A 12,560-nucleotide genomic window follows, 5' to 3' on the forward strand; every position below is an offset into this window, starting at 1 on the left:
CTAACCATAAGGTCACATGGGCTTGGATAGGGCCCACTAATATTTATTTTCCATACAAAATGGGCCACTATAATGTTTGTTTTCCCATACAACCTGTTGATAGATTGTGTGGACCAGGGGCCCACTGAAATGTTTATTTGTGACCAACCTGTTCACAGGGCCATGCAGCCAGGGAGGGGCCCACCCAAATGTTTATTTTTCATCTGACATGTTGATCGGGTCGCGCGGGCAGGGAGCCCACCAAAAATGCATTTGACGTCAAACCTTTTTATAGGGCCACCCGAATGGGGGTGGACGTGGGGCCCATCAAAATGTGGTTCACAAATCCAGCCCATCCATTATGTGTGTCCCACAATTTTAAGGGTCCAAATCAAGTTTCATTTGCATCCAAAACTCAGGTAGGCCCCACCAACGATTTTATATGTTTTAGGCATGTCTTCACATGATTTTAGATGGTATGGCCCGCCTGAGCTCCGTTTATGGCTGATTTTTGGGATGGACAGCTGGTCCGTGGGGACCCAGCAAATGCACGGTGCTCTGTGTGTTCTGCAGTAGCAGCGTCAGCGCTGGCTCTCTCTCTTTCCTTTTTTTTTTTTTTGATTTTCTACGGTTTTTAGTAGATGGGGCCCGCATCAATAAGATCCACTCCAGCCATTGGTCCCTGTGGCTTGATACAAACCCATAGAGTCCAATATTGGGTTGTTTTTGATATACAGGAGCATCAAGGAGTAAATCGAAGGTAAGAACACTGTTTCCTATACCATGGCCCGCCAGGAAACCAGATCAACCTCAGTTTTCGGTTCAACGCCTAAAATGATCTGGAAAATAGGATAGTCGGCTTGGATTACATAAAAACATCAAGGTGGGGCCTGCATGAATGGCCCACCTCTCCCTTCCCTTTTTTTTTTAAAGTACACACCCATTGCCAATGTACACACTTCAATTGCCAACGTCCAGCGTCCCCTGGACGCTGGACGACATGCCCAAACACATTTCTATGGTGGGTCCCACGTAGATGTGGCCCACCATCATATATGGATATAATATATATTATATTATATATATATATATATATTATATAAAATATAACATATAAATATCTATATATATATTTTTAAAAAAATGCATTGGGCCATCCATACAATGGATGGTGTGGATCATCACCTGAAATAGAGTGGGCCATACCGTCTGATGTAGATGGACGGGGTAGATGTAACACATATTGGTGGGATCCACACCATTACAAAGGAAGAGAGAGAGATAGAGAGAGATATACGGTGAGATAGAGGGACCCTGCCACTATGGGTCCTCTTGATTAAATCACATACATCCAAATGGATCCCACCAACAAGTGGGCCCTAAAATTTAAAATAATGGAAAATCACCCACCTTATCTTCCTTCTTCTTGGTCCCTTAGACTCCAATGCTCCTTAGCTTCACTTTTAATGGAGGTTGATGAAAGATGAATGGTTGAGATTGGAGATGAGAGGGTGGGCCACACTTGAAGTTGAGAGAGTGTGTTAGATGTGTGAAATTTCTCATGGAATTTGGAAAAATTGCTAGAGAATGAGAGGGAGAGGTAGAAATAATGGATGGAGGGATGGGTGGAGTGATGGTTGTAAGAAAGGAGTGATGAGAGGTATGGTTTAGTTTGAAATTGGTGGAGAAGAGAGATGGTTGTGGTTGAAAATGAGAAAAAGAGGAATGGTGAGGTGGAAAGATGGTGGACTTTTGGAAAAAGAGGGAATGGGTGTAGTACTTGATGTATGGGATGCATTTATGGTTAATTGATGGGACTAATTGTGTAGAGATTCCCTCGAAATCCGCAACGTGCGGTGTTTCTTCGGAATAAACGCAGATCGGCATCTTCTTGCCTGGGTATCGGTTCGATGCGCAAGTCACGGCGTTGGAACCGCGGCGACGACGCGGTCGCTATGATACAACTTTCGGATCAAGCTGACGTCGGTGCGCGGGACCTGACTTAGGATCGTGCGCAAACACCGAATACGGTGCGAAGGTTGCCGGAATTTGACCTGAAGGACCGCGGAAGCTAACGGAACAGTACGGACTAGGACACGGGTCTTACATTGCGAATTTCGAGTGAATCTCTACAACCTATCCCATTAATCAATCAATCAATGTCAAGTACATATCTATCACAAGTACAAGTCAAGTACAAGCAACCCATCTCTCTCACATTCCCAAAGTCAACTCTCTCTCTCTCTCTCTCTCCACCCATCCCTTTCTTACAACTCCATCACTCAACCCATCCCCCATCACGCATCACTCCATCTCTTATCATCCCATCTCTCTCTCCCTCATTTCTCAAACAATCTCCCAAGCAACAAAAATATCCCACGTCTAAACCTCCCTAAGCTCTCCCAAAACAACAAGTGTGACCCACTTTCCCACCCTCTCATCTCCTATCTCAACCATTCATTCTCCATCAACCTCTATTAAAATAGAAGGCAAGGAGCATAGGAGTCCAAGTGATCAAGAAGAAGGCCGATAGGTGGGTGATCCACCGTTGATTTTCTATAAAAGGGCTCACTTATGGTGGGACCCACTTTGATGTATGTGTTGTAATCATATGAGGGGCCCATAGTGGCTGGGTCCCTCTACTACACTGTGTCTCTCTCTTTCTCTCTCTTATTGTTTTTCTTCCTATTGCGGCCCACCTTGAAGAATGGATTAGATCCACACCATGGATGGTGGAAATCCCACCATGATGTGTTATCCACACCGTCCTTCCCAAACAGACCTGGATGAAGGAAAAACACAAATATCAGTTGATCCAATGCTTGGGTGGGCCACACTCTCATGGATCACATCTCACTGCTCATGTGGACCGACACCGTCCATCTACGGTTTGAGGCAGATCCAAATATCAGGTGGTGCACACCATCCAGTCCATGGATGTGTGACCCACACTAGCTATATAAGCTGATGTATTAACGTCAGCATGATGGTTTGATCACAGCCGTGATCCAGACCCTTCGTCCATTTTTCCCTCTGGTGGGCCACACGTGTGGACCCCACCATAAGATATGCGTTATATGGACGCTGGATGTTGGGCTGTTTTATTTTTAATATATATATATACACACACACACACACACTTTAAGATATATGGTGGTGGGCCTTACGTGGGACCCACCTGTACCGTCAGCAGCAGCTGACACTGCATTGTCCGCGGCTAAAAGCTGCTGTGTTTACGCCAACTGCAGTGGGGCCCATCTGATGTGGGACCCACCATGATGTATGTATATATCACGCCGTCCATCCATCTGGCGCGCCTGTGGGCCCCACGCTGATGGATCCAAACCGTCCATCAAACTGGCATGCCATGCCAGGTACGGCCCCACCATGATGCATGTACTGTATCCCTACCGTCTATCCATTTGGTGAGCTTGTCTCTTGAGACTAAAAATAAAGCAGATCCAATATCAAGTGGACCACACTACAGAAAACAGTGGACTTGAACGTCTACCATTGAAACCCCTTCGGGTTACAGAAGTTTGAATCAATATAATATTTGTTTTTCCCTATATCCAGGTCTTTGTGACCTTATGCACAGACTGGATGGAAAATAAATACCATGGTGGGTCCATTGGAATTTAATTGTGGAAATCATTATCACCACTGCCATTTGTGGTATAGTCCAGATGATCCTTGGATATGATTCATTTTTTTGAAATAATGCTCTAAACTGATCTCTAGTATTAGGTGAATGGTGTGGTTGGTTTGGTCCCATTTGATTTGGCCCATTTGAATCGGCCCATTTGATTTGGCCCATGTGATTCAGCCCATTGAATTGGCCCATTTGATCGGCCCATTTGATTCGGCCCATTGGTGCGGCCCATATGATGTGGCCCGTTTGATGCATGTTGGCCCATTGGAGCGGCCCACATGATGCGACCACTTGATGTATATGAGGCCCAATGAGACGTATGTGAGGCCTTTGTGTGGGCCTTTGTGATGTGATGAGACCCATTGCGATGTGAGATCCCACCATGATGTATGTAATGATGTTTTTGGCGGTCATGCCTTAGGAGCAATGATGGTTAAATGTCCGCATTGTAACTCTCCCTAGGGCCCATTAAAAGACCCATACTTGTAGTGTGTAGGCTGTCTAGGCCCATCTTCATTATGAACTGAGTCCATCACCATATAACATGTTTAGTATAATTCCATGATTTATGCTCATATGCATCATATGTATATTTGATGTGAGGAGTGACTGATCATAGCATATAGCTTCGGGTAGATTGTTTATGGGCTCCTTGATAGGCGGAGTTTCCTTACATGAGCACGCGGTACGCGCAGGATTGTTGCATGACTGGTAGTGTGATTCATGTACTTTGCATTTGTATGACATAATTACTACACGCCCTATCAACATTAAGGCTGTGGCCTCCACAGGCACATCGTGGATGGCAGGATTAGATACCGAAAATATTATTTCTAGTATCGGGGCACCATAGATATCCCTGGGTGAAAATTCCTAAACCCAATGGTACCAGAGGATGACTCCAACGTCGATACCAAGTAGATATATGAGCGCACGAGGGCCGAATAGCAGGAGGCCGTGTCTCCTACTGTATCATGGTCGGTTGGAAAGGAGTGTGGCCTTACTCGTAAGAGGGTAAGGGGCATTACTAGGCTAAGTTTGACCAGCTTGTGAATGGGTCCGCTATCGACGTGTCAGATAGGTATTGACAAACTATTGGCCAGGCGGATGTGAGGTTTCTTACGCTCACTTGGACTGCGCGCCTGAGAAAAGGGCAGTGTCATTTGGAGTATACTAAACCCCGATGATTATCCAGAGTAAGAACCGTATTGATATTTAATGCTCTACTGAGGAGCCGCATTGATATGTGGATGATGATTGACATGCATGAGTTGCATTTCACATCACATGGCCTTGATATGGCTGATATCATTCATGTTTTGCACCGCATAGCCTTAGTACGGTTGATTGCATTCATGTTCTTATCAACATGATTCCACATTACTCTGACATTGTATTCTGAGCATGCTCATATTGCGCACACACTTACACCACCCTCTAAGCTTTCTATAAGTTTATGCACGATTGATGTGTACAGGTGACATCAGGACGCAGCCGTAGCTTAGGCGTAGCAGGAGCGTGCAGTCGAGCTTCAAGAGTTTCTGTTATCATTATCTTGTATTTCCCTTTATGCGCATTGTACTTTAAAGTTTTTGATCATAGTGGATTTTGTGATGGTGTTCTTATGGTTACTGTTCGGGGGTTATGCTCATTACGAATCAAATTGATGTTAGAAATCCTCTTTGTAGAATTCCAGGATCGGAACCTTGTGTATGGGTGTCAGGAGCCGAGAACGGGGTACTACAGATGCTGTCGGCGCCAGATTCGGCAATCGAAAATTTTGTGAGCCCAGTTTCCGAGTTTGGGGCGTGACACATACTTTCCTCCTTTTCACAAACTCCTACCATTCATATAACAAAAAAAAAACCCACAACAACTACAAAGGGCACTACCACACCCTCCTCCTTTTCATAAACTCCTACCAATTATACCCAAGACAAAAATAAAAAAAACAAGCACAAAGGGAACGACTACACCCCTTATCTTTCACGAACTCTCATATCTTTTACAAACTCTCACCTTTAAATTTTCTTTCATTACAAAATTAATCAATTACAATATTCTTCCATGATAAAAATTCATTAATTACTATATTCTTCCACACCCTCCTCCATTTCACAAACTCTCATATTCAGACTAAAATAAAAAAAATAAAAAAAATTATAAAGAAAACCACCAGAGGATGACTCCAACGTCGAGACCGAGTGGATATATGAGCGCACGAGGGCCGAATACCAGGAGGTCGCGTCCCTTACTATGTCATGGTCGGTTGGAAAGGGGTGTGGCCTTACTCACCTGAGGGTAGGGAGCATTACTAGACTGAGTTTGACCAGCTCGTGAATGGGTTCGCTATCGATGTGCCGGATAGGTATTGGCAGACTATTGGTCAGGTGGATAGTGAGGTTTCTTACGCTCACTTGGACTGCGCGCTTGAGAAACGTGCAGTGTCATTTGGAGTGTACTAAACCCCGGTGATTATATAGAGTGAGAACCGTACTGATATTTAATGCTCTAGTGAGGAGTCGCATTGATATGTGGATGATGATTGGCATGCATGGGTTGCATTTCGCATCACATGGCCTTGATATGGCCGATATCATTCATGTTTTGCACCGCATAGCCATGGTACGGCTGATTGCATTCATGTTCTCATCAGCATGATTCCATATTACTCTGACATTGTATTCTGAGCACGCTCATATTGTGCACACACTTATACCACCCTCTAAGCTTTCTATAAGCTTATGCACGATTGATGCGTGCAGGTGACGTCAGGACGCAGCCATAGCTTAGTCGCAGCAGGAGCGTGCAATCGAACTTTAAGAGTTTCCGTTATCATTATCTTGTATTACCCTTCATGTACATTATACTTTAAAGTTTTTGATCATGGTGGATTTTGTTATGGTGTTCTTGTGGTTATTGTTCGTGGGTTGTGCTTATGGTTATACTCATTACGAATCAAATTGATGTTAGAAATCCTCCTTATAGCATCCCAGGATTGGAACCTGGTGTATGGGTGTCGGGAGCCGAGAATGGGGTACTATGGAAGCTGTCGGCACCAGATTCGGCAATCGAAAATTTTATGAGCCCGGTTTTCGAGTTTGGGGCATGACACATACTTTCCTCCTTTTCACAAACTCCTACCATTCATATAACAAAAAAAAAAACCCCACAACAACTACAAAGGGCACTACCACACCCTCCTCCTTTTCATAAACTCCTACCAATTATACCCAAGACAAAAATAAAAAACAAGCACAAAGGGAACCACCACACCCCCTATCTTGCACGAACTCTTATATCTTTTACAAACTCTCACCATTAAATTTTCTTTCATTACAAAATTAATCAATTACAATATTCTTCCATGATAAAAATTCATTAATTACTATATTCTTCTACACCCTCCTCCATTTCACAAACTCCTATATTTAGACAAAAAAAAAACTATAAAGCCCCCCCCCCTTAGAACAAAAAAAAAAAAAAAAAACCCACAACAACTACAAAGGGCACTACCACACCCTCCTCATTTTCATAAACTCCTATCAATTATACCCAAGACAAAAAAAAAAAAAAAAAGCACAAACGGAACCACAACACCCCCTATCTTTCACGAACTCTCATATATTTTACAAACTCTTACCATTAAATTTTCTTTCATTACAAAATTAATCAATTACAATATTCTTCCATGATAAAAATTCATTAATTACTATATTCTTCCACACCCTCCTCCATTTCACAAACTCCCATATTCAGACTAAAATAAATAAATAAATAACTATAAAGGAAACCCCCCCCCCCCCCCCCCCCCTCTTTAATGAAATCCCATCATAAAAACACAACCATAAAGGGAACCAATGAATGAAAAAAGGAAGAATGAGTGAATAAGAAAAAATGAAAGGAACAAAAAAAATATCATTTTTCCTTTCACACCCTCATCCCCTCCCATGAAAAAAAATAAAAGAAGAATGAAATGACTAAATGACTCTCTTGCAGCAAGGGCCCCACATTTTAAACCTATTCATATCTTATGTAAGGCCCAATGGATTATCTTGAAGCAAATTCATCTGGTCCACATGTAAGGGATTTTAATTTCATGTGATTGGCCTTAGTTTGAAGACAAAACTTATCATAGATAGATCACATTGGAGGAAAGAGTTTAGAATTAATATACAAAGTTAGTATAATCGTGGGCCATTGAGAGCTTTAATAATTAAAAAAAAAAAACTGAAAAAATATTTTTGTAGAATTAAAATGAACGGATTAAATTGGTTAAGGGGTAGGCAAAATCTTTGTTTTCAGTAGGGTCCATGCCCATTTTTCAAAAAACATTTCTCCTCTTAAGACAAGAGCCCATCCTAAGAGGGGCGGTTGTGGGGGAGGGGTATTTTCATCCTAAAAAAAAAATGATAAAGTACTTTGAAGGTTAAAAAAAACTTAAAAAGAATAGGCTCCTAATGTGACCATGCCACAGTACAAGGATATTTGGACCAAAAATCCCAGTAAGAGTCGGGAAACAACATGTTTGATCAACTACATCTGACTTATTGTTAATGGAAGTCATGTTTTAGTGATCCAAACCGTTCCTTTATGATTATACTCACTATGGATGGAGGATATTGGAAATTAGATCTCCCATATTGGACTACTTCACAACCTTTGGTCGTTAAATCATTCCTTTGAAAATAGACCGTCCCCTTAATCATTATTTTGTAGGACAATAATAAAATGTTTAAGACCTTACTTTTCAACAATTCACCATCAGATGCATATATCACTAAATGAACAGTCTGGATCACCAAAAATGGTCCCAAATCCAATGGCCATAGTCCCTCATCCTACCTTATAATTACGCACACTGATGTATTGTAGCATACCTCTAGAAACAACCCAAGACCCAAACAGTCCTTGTGATCAAACCAAAACGCAAGCTTAGGTATGATTCCCGACACTCAATCAAAAGAAAAAGTCGCAAAGAGAGTCGTGGTTGGTAGACTTGTACACCAAACTGCCTTCCCTCTCTTCTCAACCGTTGTTACCCTACGTAGTAAGTACACGCCACTCCACCAAACTCCCCCTGCAAACTCAGATTACCAAAATACCCCTCAATTTTTATTTTTTAAAATTTTCATTAAAATAAACTTACCCAAGAAAAAAAAATGGCCCTCTAGATGACGCAGATTGGGTACTAACCTAGGGCTCTCGGAGGCCCACCATTATGTATGAGTTTTATCCACACCGTCCATCTATTTTTACATTTCATTTTAGGAATAAACCAAAAAATGAGGTGGATCCAAGGTTCAAGTGGACCACGTAGTGGAGATTGAATGTCTACCGTTGAAAACTTCTTGTGGGCCATAGAAGTTTTGGATGAAACGGATATTTGTGTTTTCCTTTCATCCAGTTATATGTGACTTTAGGAATAAGTTGGATGGCAAATAAACATCACCATGGGAACTAGGAAGGCTCCAATGGTGCGCATCATTATAACTGCTAGTTCCTGCGGTGTGGTTCACTTGAGCCTTGGATCTACCTCAGTTTTGGGCTCATGGCCTAAAATGATGTGTAAAAATGGATGGACAATGTGGATTAAATCCGTGCATAACGGTGGCCCCTCAGATCCCCAGCTTGTTCCAAGCTTGGAACAAACCAGGTAGTACCCAATCCGTGTAGATGTGAGAACACTCAGCATTCCTACTCACATTTTCGTAAGGGTCGCAATAAGCCATTTGGACAAAACCACCCATTTAGAGAAATTAAACCAACGGTCTACATTCAAGATGGTTGGGCCTATCTAAATCAAAACGGTCTAAAATGGCTCAAGCCCAAGACGAAAATTGACCGAGCCATGCATGAGTTAGTCCTATGATAGCTTCTTTCTAACATTAAAATAACTTGACCCAAGCCAGCCCAAATCCAGGTCAGGTGGACTACCCGGTCCATTGCCACATTTACATTTTGGGCCACCACATGGTTTCAATTGAATATTTATAAAAGGGCATTGTTTATATCATATTGACATCAACAAAGGGCATTTCGGTCCATAAAAAATATAGGTGGGTAACATGGAACTGTGAAGCTTCTCCATGATACTAAAGTTATTATTATTGCATGTATATAACTTCAGCTTACCTTCACTGAGTAAGAATCCTTCAAAGCTAGCTCTTCCTCTCATGGCTTTCTCACTCACCTTCAAACGACTTTGGTGCTTTGCCATAGTACTAATCTCCATTACTACTCTTAGCCATGCAGGTATGTGTTTGCCTCACACTTGAATTTTTTTCGGTTTTTGGGTGCAATTGGTTGTATGGTTTTAGTCATTTTTTTTTCTTCTAATTTTGTGTTATTGCTTGTTTTTGGGTGCAAATGGTTGTATGTTTTTAGTCATTTTTTTTTCCTTCTAATTTTGTGTTATTGTTTGTTTTTGGGTGCAAATGGTTGTATGGTTTTAGTCAATTTTTCTTCTAATTTTATGTTACTGTTGCAAATCATGCAGAACAAAGTCCGGCACAAATCGTCGCCAAAGCATTGCTTTGTTTCAACGAACGCATGGTAAGCGAACTTCTACGGAACGATGTTCATACATAGTGTTTGTGAGCGATTGGGGCGCTCACAAAAACAAAGAGAAAATCATTTCTCTTTGTCTATATATCTCTACATGATTGAACTAGATATTCTCAATCAAATTCACTTGTGCATCCAAACACAGCCAAAATGTAATTGATTTTAAGTGATTCCCTCTCACTTAGTTTGGTAGTTTTCCCAGTACTCCTTGGGGCCATGATTTTAAGACTCGATGACTTGGTCCAACCTCGAGTCGAGTTGTGACTTGGACGAATTGGGCTGACTCAGCCAAATCGTGTCGAGTCACCTATTATTTTTTGTTCTGCCTCGCATTGTTGAAATGGGTTGGGTCTGGTTGAGTCTAAGTCCACTCGGAAATGACCCGACCGAGTCTTAAACCTTGAATGGGACGACAGGGTTAGGGTGTGCGAGACACTTCAACAGTGAATATGGTTGTCAATGTTCCATGCCTGGAGTGGGCCAGCCCTAGATTTTGAACTGATCGATGTGGGCCAGTTTAATAGAAAATGGCTATGTTCAATTAGATAGATTATTCTTATCATTCATGAAATTAAGGAGAATCTTTCTTACATGTTGGATGCTACGTTTGTTTTAATGTAAAATAAGATTTATGAGAGCTGCCAAGAAGCTTACCAGCTGAACGAGAGCGGAAACATCAACGTCCCTAGTGAGGCGGCAGACGAGTACTGTAATGGGCCTTGCTACAGTGAAACAGAGCTCGTGCTCAACTGCGTCGATGGCATTTTATCAAACTTCGTATTCTACAACAAAGCAACGGTGCAAGATGTTCGGAGCGTGATAAATGCAGGATGCAGCGATACTAGTGAAAGAGGTAACATTATGAATAATATCACCTAAGAGCCGGTCCCACAGCTAAATGGTACACTAGCCAAAATCAGGCAGGCCCACAAAAACTTGCAAGGGGGACCATTTAATTACCTTGTGGCCTGACCCGACCTGACCCGACCCACTTAAAATTCATCAATCTCAAGCCCAACCCAACCCAATCCAACCGGACCCATTTAATTGGAATTGTGTAGGGTTCGACCGACCCACTCCGGCATGACCACAAATGGGTTTTAAAATTGAATATGGGGCTAAAGGTACACCATCCCAGACCAACTAGTGGATACATACAAACATGCAGGAATTGTGTGAATGTATCTACTTATTATCCATTAGTTTGTTTTGGGTCTTGGGTGGGGCTGGGTAGGGTTAGCTGGCCAAGACCATTGATAGGCCATATAAGCAGGTCAGGTTGGGTAGGGTTCAACCCTAGCCTAACTGTTTAAGCAAATTGGCAACATTTTCTATACCAAATTAGAGCCATTAACCATTTAGCTTGGTCCAAACTTGCCTTTAAAAAAATCAGGCCAGTTTACCAGTGGGCTAACCTGACCCATTATCCTTCCTGATAATGACTGAACCCACCATCGCCTTGGGTAGGGGTGCATATGGTTCGGTTCAGTCCAGTTTTGGGGCGAAATTGGAACCAAACCATTCCCAATGGTTATAGGAAAAACAGAACCGAAACCAAACCGTTTACACCCTAGAACCGAATTAGAACCGGACCATAAAAAATCGATTTTGTTCCTGTTCAGTTCTATTATTTTGGGCTTTCCATAATCTAGTCCAATTACATGGTTTGTTTTTATAATTCAGCCCAATTGCATGGCTTTTTTTATAATCTGGTTCAATTGCATGGTTCTTGAGAGATAGAGAGAGACCACGAAAGAGGGGTCCGGTTCCTAAGTTTGGATCCAAGGTTCGGTTCTACAGAACCCCTAAACCGAGAACCGAATCAAACTAACCGGTTCTTTGATTTTCGGAATGGAATTGGAACTGGAACAGAACTGGTGCGCTTCAGAACCAGACCAAACCGTGCAGTCCGATCGGTTCGATCTAGTTTTCCGGTTCCACCTGTTCTGTGTGCACTCCTAGCCTTAGTGCCGCTTGATGAACAGCAAGGAACATCCTAGCATTGGATATGCAACTAATAAATTTACTAATTTCCATATGTAAATTCATGTATTTTGTAGGTAACTTTGATGTGGCCTCCCACATCCAAGGTGTACACAGCCATGCACACAAGCATGTCCACCCCATCTACATGTACATGGTGATGGCCATAGGAGGTGGGTACTTACTTTGAAGCTTCTAAATGCTATGGGCATAAAATTACCACATTGAAGAGTATATATAGATCTCTGATAATGTAATGACCGTGTACTAAAATATAGCTTATGGCCCGCAACATTAAGAGTAGAGATATCTGATAATGTAATGACCATATGTACTAAATATTGCTTATGGCCGCCTTAATATATAGTGTTTTTATAAA

At 42.0% G+C, this 12,560-nt stretch overlaps 1 protein-coding gene across 1 annotated transcript; it reads left to right on the top strand.

Annotated features, from left to right (window-relative positions):
* The first annotated feature begins 9,781 nt into the window (after positions 1–9,781).
* Positions 9,782–12,560, top strand: LOC131225277 (uncharacterized). The gene is made up of 4 exons (XM_058220783.1): positions 9,782–9,886; positions 10,131–10,186; positions 10,826–11,051; positions 12,259–12,560. The coding sequence occupies exons 1-4, from the start codon at positions 9,808–9,810 to the stop codon at positions 12,369–12,371; spliced, it is 474 nt and encodes a 157-aa protein (XP_058076766.1). The 5' UTR covers positions 9,782–9,807; the 3' UTR covers positions 12,372–12,560.

The sequence above is a fragment of the Magnolia sinica genome, chromosome 14 (assembly GCF_029962835.1).
Source record: "Magnolia sinica isolate HGM2019 chromosome 14, MsV1, whole genome shotgun sequence".
Taxonomy (NCBI): Eukaryota; Viridiplantae; Streptophyta; class Magnoliopsida; order Magnoliales; family Magnoliaceae; genus Magnolia; species Magnolia sinica.

Bases quoted from the DNA above. Each gene is read 5' to 3' on its own strand.
- LOC131225277 (XM_058220783.1), top strand. From the start codon at position 9,808: ATGGCTTTCTCACTCACCTTCAAACGACTTTGGTGCTTTGCCATAGTA. The intron at 10,187-10,825 runs GTAAGCGAACTT...ATGTAAAATAAG, and splicing joins TTTGTTTCAACGAACGCATG to ATTTATGAGAGCTGCCAAGA. The intron at 11,052-12,258 runs GTAACATTATGA...TGTATTTTGTAG, and splicing joins CAGCGATACTAGTGAAAGAG to GTAACTTTGATGTGGCCTCC.